Source organism: Typopeltis vanoorti, chromosome 19, assembly GCF_054136105.1.
Source record: "Typopeltis vanoorti isolate ZY-2024b chromosome 19, IOZ_Tvanoo_1.0, whole genome shotgun sequence".
NCBI classification, from domain to species: domain Eukaryota; kingdom Metazoa; phylum Arthropoda; class Arachnida; order Uropygi; family Thelyphonidae; genus Typopeltis; species Typopeltis vanoorti.
The window spans coordinates 88901830-88918816 of NC_143567.1; the positions used below are offsets into that span (position 1 = coordinate 88901830).

At 35.6% G+C, this 16987-nt stretch overlaps 1 protein-coding gene across 2 annotated transcripts in view; it reads right to left on the minus strand.

The window, feature by feature from the left end:
* Positions 1-16987, minus strand: part of LOC150096321 (DNA polymerase beta-like) — a 219894-nt gene that overhangs the window by 23029 nt on the left and 179878 nt on the right. For both annotated transcript variants that reach the window (XM_090408925.1, XM_090408924.1), the window contains one exon: positions 12297-12436. In XM_090408925.1, the coding sequence (XP_090265051.1) occupies positions 12297-12436 (140 nt within the window). The remainder of the gene's footprint in view (positions 1-12296; positions 12437-16987) is intronic.

Here is a 16987-nt window from a genome sequence, read left to right on the forward strand (position 1 = left end):
AAAACTTTTACAAGTTATAGGTCTGCTAAATAGATCTCTGAAGCCAAATCTTCTATAAAAAGAAACATGCTTAAATACATTAGCAATACCTGCATTATTATATGCAGTTGATAAATAAACAAGATAAAAAAAGAATAAAAACAAGCAAAATGAGATTCACGAGAACCACAAAATACACGTTATCAGATGAAAAAAGGAATGAAAATATTTTAAAAGAACTAAAAATAAAATCAATAGAAGAAAAACTAAATAGATATAAATAAAATTGGATAGAACATGTAAACCAAATGGCTAACCTGATATCCTAAAAAAATGAAGATTTTGCTGCAAAAAAGAGTCAGCTCCAGTTTTGGTCAAAAATTGAGTTATAGGTTCACTCTATGTAAAAAAAAATCATTGAAAGATCGGTGTAAGAATGAGACATCTTCAATAAGCCAGTGCAGAGTTATAATGATCATAGTACATGCACCCTACAACTTTGAGATTACTATTCATGAATTCTTGTAAATATTTCATTGTAATTTGTTAAATGGTATTGTTTGATATTTTCTGTTATATTCCCTAGTAGCAATAAATAATTTTGTTACTTCTTTTATTTATTTCAGATTAACATATTTTTATGCAATTTAGCAAAAAAAAAAAAAAAAAGGCAGGGGACAGCTCCAGATTTTGAAAATTCATCCAGCTCTGAGGAAAATAAATATTACCTTAATAATAGTGCTCAAATGTGTATTGAAATGTAGATTATGCATACTGGTAAAATGTTTCAAGTTGAAAAATGTTTTTTTTTTTTTATTTTTCTTGCTGCAAAGTCTTCAGTTAACCACCTTACCAGCCATTATGGATCAAATACGCATCCTCATATGCTTCGTATCCATCGTATATTTCAATGTAATATCAATTGTATTACAATTTTAATATGCATTTCGCATCCACGATAACCTGGACGTATATATACGTCTTGGCCGGTAGTATGGTTAATACAATATAAACCAATTGGGAAGAGAAGCCGAGTAGACTTCAAAAGATGCTATTAGATTAAAAATGAGGCTAGAACAGATCATAAGGTCTGTATCCATATTTAGCATTGTGATGATGTTTCTCTGAAAAAAACTTGAATTTAATTAAATTTAAGATATTATGTCTTGTTTATGATTTTTATATGTTTTAAGTTGGCATACTTTTGACATTTTTTATAACATTTTCCATCATCACCATATATATATATATATATCTGGTGCATCAGGAGATGTACAGGATATTGTAATAGTACAAGATGACTGAGTTTACATTATTACTACCTTCTTATAATTTTCTTCCAAATTAGCCTTTTGTTAGGACCCATATATAATGGTATATCTTATATTTTGATCATCCAAGGCACATCTATTTACATCAGTATACTGAGATCTTTTTGTCTCTCTCATGGTCTTTTCCTATTATCCTTGCACCAAACACCTATTTTGCTAACCCATCCTCTTCTAAATGACCAACAGTGTCACCTTAGATGGTTGGTTTAAACAGAATAGGAAAGGAAATACGAGCAAAATTGATTTTGCAATCTATGCCATCCATTTGCTTCTCTAATTTTTCTCCAATCTCAAAAATGTTTTCTAGCATATGTTTACTCAGCTATTTTATTTCTAATCCAACTTTGATCCTATAATTTAAAATGATATTTGTGATTCATAAGTTAAGTTGGTTTGAACACTGTCTATATATTGCTAGTTTAGTGGGAAGATTAATATCTCTCCTTAATCCATATAAAGTTAATCTGTTGGCTAAGCCCAATACTAGCTTTGCTTATCTATTTATTTCAATATTTAATTTGTCTTTTTTTTTTTTTTTTGCTAAAAGTTGTTCCTAAATCACTGAAATATTTTATTTGCTCTGTAGGTTCTTCACTGAGAATGTAGTCCATGTTTCTACTTATTTTTTTTTATAGTTTCTCTCTTTTTATTGCTGATTTTCCCATTATCTGCATAAAATAGAACTAACTTGAATATCTTCAAGTTTGACATTAGGTCTCATGCAATTTTCTTCATAAAGTGATTCATATAGTTCTATTCTATTCTCTTCTCTCAGCCATACAGCTGGTGGGGATAGCTATATGCTACCATACTAGGGGAAATGAATTAAGCAAGGTGGTTTCCCATTGCTTTCCTCACCGTACTATATCATATGACTGTAGCCTGTGTGTTCACGGGGACGGTTTGCCTGCTTGCGGGATAAAAAAAACCCAGATAAACTTGTGAAAAAACCCTGCTGTCCATGCCCAAAACCTGCTAACTTGGCTATGGCTGAGGAAGATCCTTAAGCTCCTCATCGTCGATGGGAATCGAAACTAGGACACTCCTCCTGGAAGTAACTACTGCAATAGTGTATGCAGTACTGGTTCAAGTCTCAGAGGCTGGATTCTCCCCAATAACTGAGAATTCCAGAAAATCATGTGAACTACTTAATAGTCATGTGACTTATTCCACACCACTGACTTCAGCCTTGTGACAACACGATAAGCAGGCGACCAAACACATGCAGCCAAACAAATTTCAAGGGGTAAAAAAAAAAAATCAAAAAAGCAAAATATCACACGATAAAATATAAAACAAAAAAATAAAAGCATGAAACGCAGTTAAAGAAAATAACAGTATTAAGCAAATCATCTAAGCAAAACAGGCAAACACCTTCATCTATGTAAACAACCTAATTTGTTCCTGTAAATTTTATGAAGTTTCACACCTAAAAATTATAACACAATTACTGCAAATATCTGAACAAAATGAAAAGAAAAAATATGAAGTGCTTTTGTTCTCAACTATTTTATTTTGTGTGAGAACTACAGAAAATGTAAAAGCATACATATAAATGATTAAAAGCATACATTTAAAGAAATAGGCATTAAAAAAATTGGGATTAAGAGCATACATTAAGAGACCAAAATGCCACTTGCATAAAATATTACACAAAAACATAAACTGTCAAATTTCACTCATCTAGTGATTAATATACTTTAAAGCTGTTTCATTACACTGCATTAAATCTTCTTGGGTACATATATTATTAATATCTATTAAGCAGCATTGCAGAAGATGATCCATGGTTTGTGTTTCACCACATGAGCAGCTGTCATTGTCTGTGTAGCCCCATCTGGCCATATTCTGCTTTGATCTGCCCATTCTGGAATGAAGTCTATTCATTCCAGAATGGGCAGAATGTCTTCCATCTTTGCCAGTCAAGATGTAAGCCGGAAGGAAGAGATTCGTTTAAGTTTAGAGCCTCTAGAGATTGTTCTTGCCACATTGTTGACCTTGTAGCTTTTATGCAATCAACCAATGGTTCCAGTGAATAAAACTTCTCCTTGATCTTAGCCTCTTATGTACTGTAACATGTCCATACAAAGGATGCCGTTCATCACTTAGTTGTTTCCACTCATATCTACTCTGTGTAGTCCTTCTGATGTGACGAGGTGCAATACCAGACAGCAAGTATAGATGGTCAATTTTTGTAGGCTTAAGGCAGCAGGTAATGTGCCGACATGTTTCATTAAGAACCTTATCAATAATTTTGACACGTGATGATCTTTCCCAAACAGGGCTAGCATACTTGGCTGTCGAAAAGCAGAGTGTCAGTGCAGAGGTGCAGTACTTGTGGATTTGCATCCCACTGATATGATGTTAATCAGCGCAGAATATTATTACGTGTTTGCGTTTTTGCTGCTGTCTTCTCTATGTGTCACTTATAATTTAGGATCAATAACAATACATGGGTAGTAGGAAAAAAACAAGGGGGGGGGTCACACTTGGAAGTTATCTAAGAGTGTAGTTAGTAAGGCTGTGTGGACTAGGTTCATTACTTGGAGAGTGGTGAATGAGTGGAATGGATTGCCAGAGGCATTGTGTTAATGGATAGTGCAAGTCTCCCACGATGAGTCTTGACTCTGTGGAGTATCCGTATAAATAATAATAATATTCCACCAGAATAATTCAAAATAATTATTAATTAAAAAAACAACAACTTATGAACAATTAAAAGTGATCACTTCCCTACGTGAATATTGGTATGCAGTCTGATCGGTTCAGATTCAGATGATTTCATAATACAAGTATCCCTTGCTTAACGCTGGATTTCATTAATGAAGCGAAATTAATTGCGACAATCCCTTTATATATGTGGCAAGAGTTTTAATTGATGCACCTTTAAATTTACCAAGTAAAAACATGCAAGCCTTGGGGAGTGTTTCCTGGCCAAGAGAAAGAAAGAAAGTCGTGAGCATGAAAGTAGGACTGCAAGCGAATTTGGTTTTAACAAGTCTGCAGTACAAACTATTTTATCCAAAGCTGATTAGTATTGCGAGCAAGGCAAAGTTGCATCTACATCTGCAAGTATGCAACACACATAATCAAAGTGCCATAATGGTTAAAATGGAAGATCTGTTGATTATTTGGCTAGAAGACTGCAATCAAAAGAGAATTCTAATTAGTGACTATAATATCACGGCCAAAGCTCTAAGCCTCTTTTCAAGACTTAAAGAGACTAAATATAAAGCAGCAATTCAAAATTCGCAGCTAGCAAATGCTGGCTTGAAAATTTTAAATGTAGGACTGGACTAAAGAAGGTGAAAATAACAAGTGAAGCTGCAAGTGCCGATGAAGATGCTGCATCTAAATTTCCTGCAGAAATTTCCTGCTGAGCTGCAGAAAATTATCGAAGAAAATGATTACGATCACCATCAAATTTTTAATCTAGATGAAACTGGCCTCAAGTGGAAAAAAAATGCCATCTAGAACTTTTATATCAAAAAAAGAAGCAGTGCAGCCTGGCTATAAAGTATCAAAAGATCGCTTACCTGTAATGCTTGGAGGGAATGCTATTGGAGATTTTAAATTGAAGTCGCTGCTTGTCTATCGAACTCAGACCCCAAAGGCTTTAAAAGGATAATATAACAAGAACTCTTTACCTGTAATTTGGTGGTCAAATCAGAAGTCTATTCAAAGATTGGTTTAAGTCTTATTTTTGTCCAGCAGTTGAAGCTTATTGCAAGAGAAATAACTTAGCTTTCAAAGCTCTTTTGCTTTTAGATAATGCACCTGGTCATTATCCAAATTCACTTAATGATCCATATGAGAATGTGAAAGTTTTATTTTTTCCACCAAATACGACATCATTGCTACAACCCATGGCAATGGGCATCATTGCAACTTTCAAAGCCTATTTTCTTAAAAAGACATTCTCAAAGGCAATAGAAACAACAACGGGAGAAAATGCGATTGCACTCCAAGAATTTTGGAAAAATTTTAACATTAAACACACAATTGAAAGCATTGATGATTTGTGGGAGCAAGCATCTTGTAGCTGCATGAGAGGTGTTTGGAAAAACCTTTTGCCAGAATGTGCTAATACTTAGGTGGATTTTCAAAATCCTGTGAAGAAAGTGGTTGAAGAAATTGTTGCAATTGGTGAAGACCTTGGTTTTGATGGTGTAGATTGATGCAGAAGATGTTAAGAATTACTGAATTCAAATTCAAAAGATTTCAGTGACAACGATCTTCTTGAAATTGAACAAAAACATGCATATGATGACAATGAACAAATGGAATGTGAAGAAGAGGTTCCAAGGGAGATAATAATCAAAGAACTGGATGGAATATTTCACAGTTTAGGATCGCTTAAGCAGCAAGTAATGGATGTGGATCCAGATGTTAATTGAAAAATGCTTGTTTGCTGTAGTCTAGAGAGTCATTTTGCTTGTTATTAGAATTTATCCCAATAAGAAAAAAACAAACTGTTTGAACGACTTTTGATAACTTTTTTTGATAAAAAATTGCAATAACTAATGTAGGTACAAACATTTATTAAACAATTACTTTGCATTCATTTTTATCTTTCTTAAATGGGTACCATATAAAACAAATTATTAATACAGTAATCGATCATGGACGAATTGCAATTTTTACCATTGATTATTATATTTCATTAACGGAATTTTGATATACGCAGTAATATCATCATCGAATTCCTGACATGTACCATCAAGGGGTGTACAGGATATGATAGTACTACATGAAAAATTTACATCATTATTAACTTCCTATCTACAATTTTTCTCCAAATTAGTCTGTTACTTGTCAAGACTCCAACATTATCAGATCTTACATTCTATTGTCTAAGGCACTTTGTACTGTATCAATACCCATATCTCGGTCTTCCTCTGGGTCATTTTCCTGCCAACCTGGCAGAGAATATTTGTTTTGCTAATCTTTCCTCGTCCATTCTGTTTAAGTCCTCTGTCCATACCACCTGAGATTAGCTCTGCTAATGCATTCCTGGATGCTGACAATATCAAGTTCTTTCCTAATAACCTCGTTTTTAATATGATATTGCCATTGATGTCATCTGTTCATGCCTCTAATCTTTCTCAGAACTCACATATCTGCAGTCTCCAGTCTTTGGTCAAGTGTTTTACTTCTGATCCAGCTCTCATATCCATAAGTTAAAACTGGTTTAAACACTGTCGTGTATACAGCTAATTTAATGTTCTTCCAACTAATTTCTCTCTTATTCCATATGAATTAATTCAATTGACTTCCTACCATACCAGCTTTGTTAATTCTGTTGTCTATTTCCATATTTCATTTACCATCTTCACTAAAAATCGTGCCTAAGTAGCTGAAATGTTTTACTTGTTTCACAAGTTCTCCATTCACAACACAGTTGACATTTTCAACGATTCTACCTATTTTCATTGTCTTTGTATTTTTATTGCTGGCTTTCATATCATATCTATTACAACAGTTATTCAATTTAGTCAGCGAATCTTACAGACTTGTAGTGGATTTATTTCGAAGTATAACATCGTCCGCATAAATCAAAGAGCTGACATTAACATCTCCAATTCTGATATCAGGTTTAATACCACATTCCTTCATAATGTGATCCATATAGATAATGAATAACAGAGGGGATAATGTACATCCTTATCTCACACCAGATTTAACATTAAACCATCTTCCTGTACTTCCTTCAAGTCTAACTGCTGACTTACAACTCAAATAGAGATTAAATATTGCTTGATATAATGCCCCATTGACCCCATATAACTGTAGCGTATTGAATAGCTTCTCTCTTGGCACCTTGTCATATGCCTTTTCCAGATTGACAAAACTTAAATACAGATCTTTGTTACATTCCCATGATTTCTCAACTATCTGTCATAAAGTGAAGATCTGATCCTGACAGCCTCTATTTAGCCTGCATCCAGCTTGTTCTTCACATAGATTGTCTTCCACAATTCTTCTCAACCGTTTCTCAAGTATACTTGCATAGATCTTGCCAGGAACACTCAGTAGGGAAATACCTCTGTAATTCTCACATCCAGTTTTATTTCCCTTTTCATATATATGGGTACTATGAGAGCTCTACTCCAATCATTGGGAATTCGTCCCTCTGTCCAGGCCATTTGAACTATGCATTACAGCAACTGCAAGACTTTTATACCACCATACTTCAGCATTTCTGGTCGAATATCATCTACTCCTGCTGCCTTTCCACTTTTCAAGCATTTGATATCTTTTTCTACATCAAGTATGGATATGTATTCCTGACTGTCTGCCTGTTGAGTGTTTTTTTACCACTGTGCTATCACTGCTTGTTTCATTTAGCAATTTTTCGAAGTAATTACTCCATACTTCAAGGATATCTTTTTCTCCCGTTTTCATGTCACCTTTATCATCTCTAACTACTTTTACAGCACTCTTTCCTCCATTTCTAAGCTTCTTCAACAACCTCCACCACATTCTTGATATTTATTTTTTATGTTCTTGCCAAAGTTCACGCATGACTTTTGTTTAGCTAGTTTAGCACAGTGTTTAGCTTTCTTACATTTGTCTCTGTATTCTCTAAGAGCACAAGCGCTGACTTATTTGCCAGGAACTTTTGATATGCTTTCTTCTTTTCCTTCACTGTCTCTTTAACTTTCTGTGTCCACCATGGAGTTCTGATTTTTCTATCCTTGCAGACAACCTCACCATATACCTCTCTGGCTGAATCAAGGCTTGCCACTGAATCTCCAAGGTTTGGTTCCTGTTCTCAAACTCTTTCATTTTTTTTTCAATAAGCTTTGTGTATTTAGTCTACAGTTCACATCTGAGAGCTGCTCAACTTTTATTCACTTTAAAAGTTTCTTACATGTTATTCTTTTCAATATGAAATTCAGTTTTATCCTGCTCAAGACTAAATAGTGATCACTTCCAATTTCAAATCCTCTGTACACTCTGGTGTCCTGCACCAGGGAGAAAACATCACTATCAACAATAACACAGTCAATGGGACTTTTCTTATTCCTTGCCTCTTCTCTCCATGTGAATTTGTGTTGGAACATGGTACTAGTAATAACCACTCCATGTCCTGAGCAGAAATCCAACAGGTATTTGCCATTATTATTAGCTTTGCTCTTTTCTCCAAATTTTCCCAAAATATTTTTGTATGTCTCACAATCATTTCCTACTCTGCTATTTAGATCCCCAACAAGGACCAACTTTTCCTTTTTCATTGTGTCAGTTGCTTTTTCTAAAGCATCAAAAAATTCCTCTACTTCTACCTTAGTAGAACCTTCTGTGGGACCATAGGCACAAATAAATCTCATTGTCCAATTCCCCATTCTGATATTTGCTCACATCACTCTACTTGAGACTGTCTGCCATTCATGAAGATCAGCCTCATATTTTGTGTTGAATACTATGGCTACTCCTTTTCCTTGATTGCCTGAATATAACATTTTGTATTTATAGCTCAGAAAGATCTCACCAGGTTTTTTGTCTTTTTTGTTTCAGTCACCCGTATTATGTAGATCTGGTACTTATCTAATTCCTCAGCTAGCTCCATTACTTTGCCATTCAGGCTTCTTATGTTGACAGTACCGATCTTTAACTCTGGTGATGTTGAGTTGGGGTCTGCTTTCAGATTTGCTCCAGTAGCTGACTTTTTGCTGTTCGCCCTGGTTCCCTGGCGAAAACAACGGGCGGGCCTTGTGTAACCGGGGCAACACCCCAGCAGGCATGAAATTTTGTCATGTTGTATCATCATTTTGTATATTGGTTTAAACCAATAAGAATACAATTTGGTCAGCTAAATCCCAAATTGCTAGCCCATCCTCGTTCGTTCAGCATCTAGGTAGATACCCAACAGGGTGCACCACGAGAAAGTGAGGATTGGACATTAGGTCAGAAGCCCTGGTCGGTTCTCCGCATTCCTTTAAAAGCTATGTGGAGGTCTCCTCTCAGTTATGCAGGTTTGACCCTTAAGCACCCGCAGTTAATATCGAGGGATTAATTAATTGCATTAATCAAGGGATACCTGTATTTCCCATGTGTTTCAAGGAAAAGATGACAAATTTGAACTTGCTGGATTGAAGAAGTCTTGTCTGGTTCCAAAGATCTCTATGCCTAGTGTTAACAGCATGAGAAGCAAGACCAGACTTGTCAGATTTCAAAATTGTAATATAATCTTGAAGTTCTTCAATTTAATGAAGGTAGAATGGCCAGTCTATCCAAAATAGCAAAGATGACAAAACTACCATTAAAAAAATTATTGATAATTATTATCCTTCTACCAGACTACAATCCAATGTGAAAAGAATTTCAATACCCTACCTTAAAGAAACCTCAGAACAAATAGGTAGGATTCTTCATAAATTCAATCTATATGCTTCCTTCAAATTCTAAAGGATGCATTGTCATCCCTTTCCTTACCAGGTGTCTATCAAGTACCCTGCTTGCATCACCTTTGCAATTTTGGACAGACTGGTCATTCTGCCTGGATTAGAACTGAAGAACAACAAAACTACATTATATTTTTGGTATCTAAATTCCAAAGAAACAAGGCCAGACTTGGAATCTGACAAGTCTGGCCTTGCTTCTCACACTATTGACACTAGACCCAAGACATAGAGTTCTTTGGAACCTGACAAAACTTCATTCGGGCAAGTTCAAATTTGATCATCTTTTCCTTGAAACATGCGAAATGCTACAAAATCATCTGAACTTGCCCGAATAAAGTTCGGGCAATTTCCATAATAAGTAATAGTCCATAAGTTGATTTTTTGTTGTTTTTAATTAATAATTATTTAAAATTATTTTTTATCTATGCAAACTTTTTACAATTGTTCCTTTGGACTCTCATAGTCTAATACCATATACTTTGGCTGTGACTGAGACATGAGCAGAAGTCATACATATGATTTATGACTCATTCTTGTGATTTGTATTTTGAACATAGTTAATGATCTGTCTCTATGATGATGTCCACATAACACTGGATGAAATATAATGGAGTTTTTGAATAAAATTCTATATAATTTTTATTAAACGTGCAAGCTGTGCAAGTTATTTTAATCTATCTATTGGTATTTTGACAGGATACCCCATGGAACACTGTAACGCAAATTGGAGCAGATGGAAATGGATACCAAATTGGTGATATGGATAGGAGAATGGCTCAGGGAGAGATACCATAAGGTGGTGTATGAAGGAGCCGAGTCCAGAATGAGGCAGGTGACCAGTGGTGTGCCTCAGGGCTCTGTGCTTGGGCCATTGTTGTTTAATTTGTATATAAATGATATAGGAAATGGCTTACAGGGAGATATTCAGTTGTTTGCTGATGATGCAAACAACTGAAGTTGGGTAGCGCAATAAAAAATCAAGCTGATGTTGAAAGTTTGCAGGATGATTTAAATAAGATGGTAGAATGGACAAAAGATATTGGATGTCAGTTCAATGTGGAAAAGTGTAAAGTCATGCATTTTGGGATTAAAAGATTACCAGCTGTGTACTACATTGATGGAACAGTACTCCAAGAGATTAATGAGGCTAGGGGCTTAGGGGTGTTGGTAGATAGGGAGATGAAGTTCAGAGGACACATTGCTAAGGTGTCCAAGATTGCACATAGAATTACTTGGTTGTTGAGGAACACACTGACAAATCCAGAGATAAAGAGGTTATTATTCCCCTTTATAAAGCATTGATACTTCCACATTTGGATTACTGTGCTCAGGTCTGGCCACCTGGATTCCTTGGAGATGAGGAGGCTGTGGAGAGGGTTTAGAGAAGAGTGACCAAGTTGGTGAGTGATGTAAAAAATGCTTCTTACATTGATAGATTGAGAGCTTGTGGATTGCAGAAATTGGTTGATAGGCGGAGAAGAGGGGATATGATAGAAACATTTAAATTACTGAAAGGTTTTTATAGGATTGATGTAGGGGAAATGTTTCAGCTGTGTGATAGTGATGGAAGAACAAGAGGTCATCCCTGGAAATTAAAGAACAGTGTGGTTAACAAGGGTGTCAGAAACCACCCTCTGGGCAAGGTTTTTTGCCCAGAGGGTGGTGAATGAATGGAATTCATTGCCTGACTTAGTTGTGAGCTCTTCGTCTGTAAATGAATTCAAGAAGAGATATGACAGATATTGTTTTGCTAGTTTGGGTCTCCCGCAATGAGTCTACTGACTCCATGGAGATACCCGTAATAATAATAATAATATTTGTTCACTTGTATGTCTGTCCAACCATGGATATTGCTCACATATTTGGAGTAGTGCTTCAACATCCTCTCTAAGATCACTCAAATTCTATCTGGAAGAGGACAATTCAGTTATTTAATGACCCCTCTCTTACATATCCACTTCAATCCCCTCATAGATCTTCAGTTTCTCCTTCTGCCTCTTCTACAGATACTTTCATCGACCGTGCTCTGCTGAATTGGTCACTATTGTTCCTTCACTTGCCTCCAAAATCATAAGAACAAGAACTACTGCTACCCAATACCATTTTCCAGTCCAGCCTGAAGCTCACTGAACAACTTTTGTCTCCTCTTTCATTCCATCTACTTCTGTTCTTTGGAACAGCCTCCCCCATCCTATCTTCCAAACTCAGTTGTTAAAAAAAAAAAAAAAAAAAAAAAAAAAAATTCCTCTTTTCTTCTTATCCTCTTGCTCACACATGGCACCAATCTGCTACTATAGGTCTTGTGTGACCTTTCATGTATTGGTCAAATAAAAAATAAATAAATAAAAAAAACAACTTAAAACTTAATCTCTGAATCAAATTTATTCCCAGCAAATTTATATAGCTTGTAGTTTATCACATCTTTTCCTTCTGACTTACCGATTTTTTTATGTTATTTAGGTTGCCCTTTAATTCATTGTTATTATATCATCTAAATCATATGCAAGTTTTTAGTGTAATTTTTATTTTTATTTTAGTATTTTGTAATTGGAATTAGAAACATAGAAGACAAACCACTTACCTGTGCTTCCCAAACGTCGTAGGCAGTATTCATTTAAGGTATATCCTTGTTCGAGAGCATGAGCTCTCATCCGTTGATTAAACACATCACTTCCAGTAAAATAGAGGACACCACAATAATACTGATCCTGTGGAAATAATCTATAAAAAATAAGAAAATAATAATAATTAAAAACTTTTTTTTTGTGTGTGCTTGGAAATAGAATCCACAAAAGGTTGTAAACTTATCATATATTTTAAAATGAGTTTAGTGCATGACTGACTACAAGTTATTGCATAATCCAATGTGTTACTCTAGAGAACAAATACGATACTTTTCAAATCACTTCAAGACAATAAGCAGAGTAATGGTTTCACATCAAATAATGAAAATCACCTATTACCTAAATACTTTCACAACCACAGATGACAGAGATTTAAATGCAAAGCATGTTTGATGGAGAGTAGAGACATCCACTCAGGAAACTAGGACAAGATTTTCTATCCTGGTTTAAAAAAGTCTAACACTTTGATGAGAGATAATTGAATACAGAAAATAAGTCTTAGCTGACCATTATATTATGGATGGGACAAAAAGGAAAAATTATTGAACATGGTGCTGTTATCATCAGATCACAGATGAATGATCAAAAACATTTATGCAGTCTTTGCTAAATTAATATTTGATATAAATTATTTAGCAAGCATTATAGAGGATGATTCTGTTGATGCACTTCAAAAGAAGAAATGGTGCTGAGTCGGTTGATGTCCTGTAAGCATAAAATATGGTGTGTGCACTTTATAAACTGGACATAAAACAATACACAGGGAATCGATATGCATCATCTTCAACTAAGATATAACGAGTGCATCTAAATTAAAAAAGAAGGAAAATTCCTTGGAAGAATATTATAACAACAAAACATTAAGTCTGACATGAAGTTTGTTTTCTTGTGGTGTTTAGTAATGAATCTTGTACTGGTATTTCAGCTTTCTTGTCAAAGACAAAAGAATATATTTGAAGCAAAAGTTATGCGAACAGTTTTCACTTCATTGATAAAGATAATCATCTACCTGTTTCTGGACCTGGTGTGCAGTGCAATATATGTAAGTAATGATAACAAAATTTCTCACAGCTGATATTTGAAAGAAGCTTTTATCTTAACAGAATAAAAACAAAGCACTCACTTAAAATTGGCGATTTCCTCTTATATTGTATCATTTTTTTCCTTAGAAAATAAGTATATTAATGTTTTATAGTATATTAGCATAGATTTTAGAGGACTTAGTTTATTTATAACCTATTTTTATGAGATATTGCAATACTAAAATAAAGCTCTAAAATGGCACCATAAACACGCAAGTGAAAACACAAGAACAGCGAAGTCAAAAACAAGAAGTCTTGTCTCGCTAAAGAGGATATTAAAAATAATTTAATATCCTCTGATATTGCAAAGTTAAAGCAGATTAAAGACATGGAAGTTGCACACAATTAAGTAGTATTTAAAGGAACATAGGGAGGATAAGAAAGTTAAGGAGCAAAATGAGAAACAACAAAGCAAGAATCAGCTTTGTTGTTTCTCATGTTGTTTCTACTAAAAAGAAACAAATTATTTCGTATGGCGAATATCATAAAACATGCTACGTGCAAGTAGTGTGAATGAATTCAAGAACAGGTGTGGCAGCTGGTGTGAGTAATTTTTTTTCATGTAGTACTATCATATCCTGTACCTTGAGGTTACATGCTTGAGGTTACACCCCTTGAGGGTACATGCAGGAATTTGATGATGATGATAATGTGCATCCTTGCACACACACCTGATTTAACATGAAACCATCTCCTATGACTTACAAGAAGATGTAGGTCTTCATCTTGGCACTTTGTCATATGCCTTTTTCAAGATCTATGAGACTTAAATACAAATGCTTGTTACATTCCCAAGATTTCTCAACTACTTGTCTTAAAGTAAAAATCTGATCCTGACAACCTTTATTTGGCCTGAATCCAGTTTGTTCTTCAGCAAGCTTCCCTTCCACAATTTTATTTTGCCATTTCTCAAGTATACTTGCATAAATGTTACTTGGAACACTTAGTAAGCAAATACCTCTTTAATTCTCACATTCAATTTTATTTCCTTTTTAATAGATGGGTACTATGAGAAGCCCTATTGCAATCATCCAGAATTCAAACCTCTGATTAGGCCTGAATTATGCTGTGCTGCTATTATAAAACTTTTTATATCTCCATATTTGAGCATTTCAGGTTGAATTTCATTTACTTCAGCTGCCTTGATGGCTTTTTCTACTCAAGTATGAATATGTAATATGAATGTATGAATATGTAATATGAATATGTAAAATAAGAGAGAAGAATTTTTGGCATTAGTCAGTGAAATCTCACCAAAAGTTGTAGGCATTAGTGAAACTTGGCTGTCAGCAGAAGATGTGGTCACTGGAATTGAATGTGAAGGGTACAGTATTTTCAGGGAGGATAGAGAAGATAGAACAGGAGGAGGAGTACTGTTGATGATAGCCGATGTGTTGCAGCCAAAGAAAGTAGTATATCATGATGATAGACATGTGAATGAGAGTTCATTTGAGGCAGTCTGGTGCGAAATAGTGACCAACGCAACCAAATATAGAGTTGGATGCTGCTATAGGCCAGGGAGTACGGGGGAAGATATTGAATTCATGCATCAGCAACTTAGTGCAATGAGTGAAGGCTTAGTGATTATTATGGGGGATTTTAATTATGGTGATATCAATTGGAAGGAGGAAATATCACGTAGCAAAAAGGAAATGGAGTTCATACATCTTCTACGAGATAATTACTTGAAACAGCACGTAACTGAAGGGACACGTGGTGTGAGAGTGTTGGACCTGGTTATTGGTTCAGAGGTTATATGCATAAGTAAGGTGTCCTCGTTACCTCCAGTTGGTGAAAGCGATCATGTGGTATTGACTTGGGAGGTTGCAAAATCTGTGGATTTTTCTATTAAGAAGGGGTATGTACGGAACTACAGGTTAGGCAATTATAACAAGCTTCGGAGTGAGCTTGCAGCCATCCCATGGCAAAACATATTGCAAGGGAAAGATGTTAGCAGTGCTTGGGATAAAATCAGCGGGTATCTGAGGAAAGCAATATCAGATTGTGTCCCTATGGTCAGGAGGTCAAACAAGGCAGGCATTAGATGGATGAGCAGTAGTATCAAGCTTGAACTGCAAAAAAAGAAAATGTTATGGAGAATTTACAAGGAGAAGGGCGATCAGGACACCCATGAGCAGTACAAGGCTCAAGCTAGGAAGGTTACCAGCATAGTAAGAAAAGCTAAATCATATTATGAGAAGACCTTAGCCAAAGAGATCAAGGGTAATCCCAAAGAGTTCTTCCGCTATGTGGCAAGTAAGAGGAAGAATGACTTCGGAAGGATAACCTTAGTGGGTGCTGATGGTATTGAGGTGACAAAATCAGATGTAATAGTCGAGTTACTGAGTGATCACTTCTCAAAAGTCTATCACCCAAGTGAGGATATCTCTATACCTATAGCAATACCTAATGTGAGAATTGAAGCTAAAGAATCAGAGGTATTAAATATATTGCAAAACTTAAATGCAAACACTGCGGTAGGCTTAGATGGAATATCAGCTCGGGTGTTGCGTGAATGTGCAAATGAATTGTCAACCCCTCTTACCTGGATATTTAATTTAAGTTTGAACTCTGGTATGGTCCCTAGGGAGTGGAAGTTAGGCAAAGTGGTTCCTTTGCATAAGGGTGGCTCTAAAACTGCGGTATTGAATTACAGACCAATCACCATCTCAGGAGTAGTGGTAAAAGTATTGGAAAAGTTGGTTAAAGACAAAATTCAAGAATGGGTGGATCAGGATATGATACTCTATAGAGGCCAACATGGTTTTGTTAAAGGTAGATCCTGCCTTAGCAATCTATTAACTATTCATAATAGAATAACATCCAAGTTGGACAAAGGAACTGGCTACACAGTGGTACTTCTGGATTTTGCTAAGGCTTTTGACAGGATACCCCATAGAACACTGTTACGCAAATTGGAGCAGATGGGAATGGATATTAAATTGGTGATATGGATAGGAGAATGGCTCAGGGAGCGATACCATAAGGTGGTGTATGGAGGAGCCGAGTCCAGAATGAGGCAGGTGACCAGTGGTGTACCTCAGGGCTCTGTGCTTGGGCCAATGTTGTTTAATTTGTATATAAATGATATAGGAAACGGCTTAAAGGGAGATATTCAGTTGTTTGCTGATGATGCAAAGTTGTGTAGTGCAATAAAAAATCAAGCTGATGTTGAAAGTTTGCAGGAGGATTTAAATAAGCTGGTAAAATGGGCAAAAGAAAATGGATGTCAGTTCAATGTGGAAAAGTGTAAAGTCATGCATTTTGGGATTAAAAGATTACCAGCTGTGTACTACATCGATGGAAAGGTACTCCAAGAGATTGATGAGGCTAGGGACTTAGGGGTATTGGTAGATAGGGAGATGAAGTTCAGAGGACACATTGCTAAGGTGTCCAAGATTGCACATAGGATTACTTGGTTGTTAAGGAACACACTGACATCCAGAGATAAAGAGGTTATTATTCCCCTTTATAAAGCATTGATACTTCCACATTTGGATTACTGTGCTCAGGTCTGGTCACCTGGATTCCTTGGAGATCAGGAGGCTGTGGAGAGGGTTCAGAGA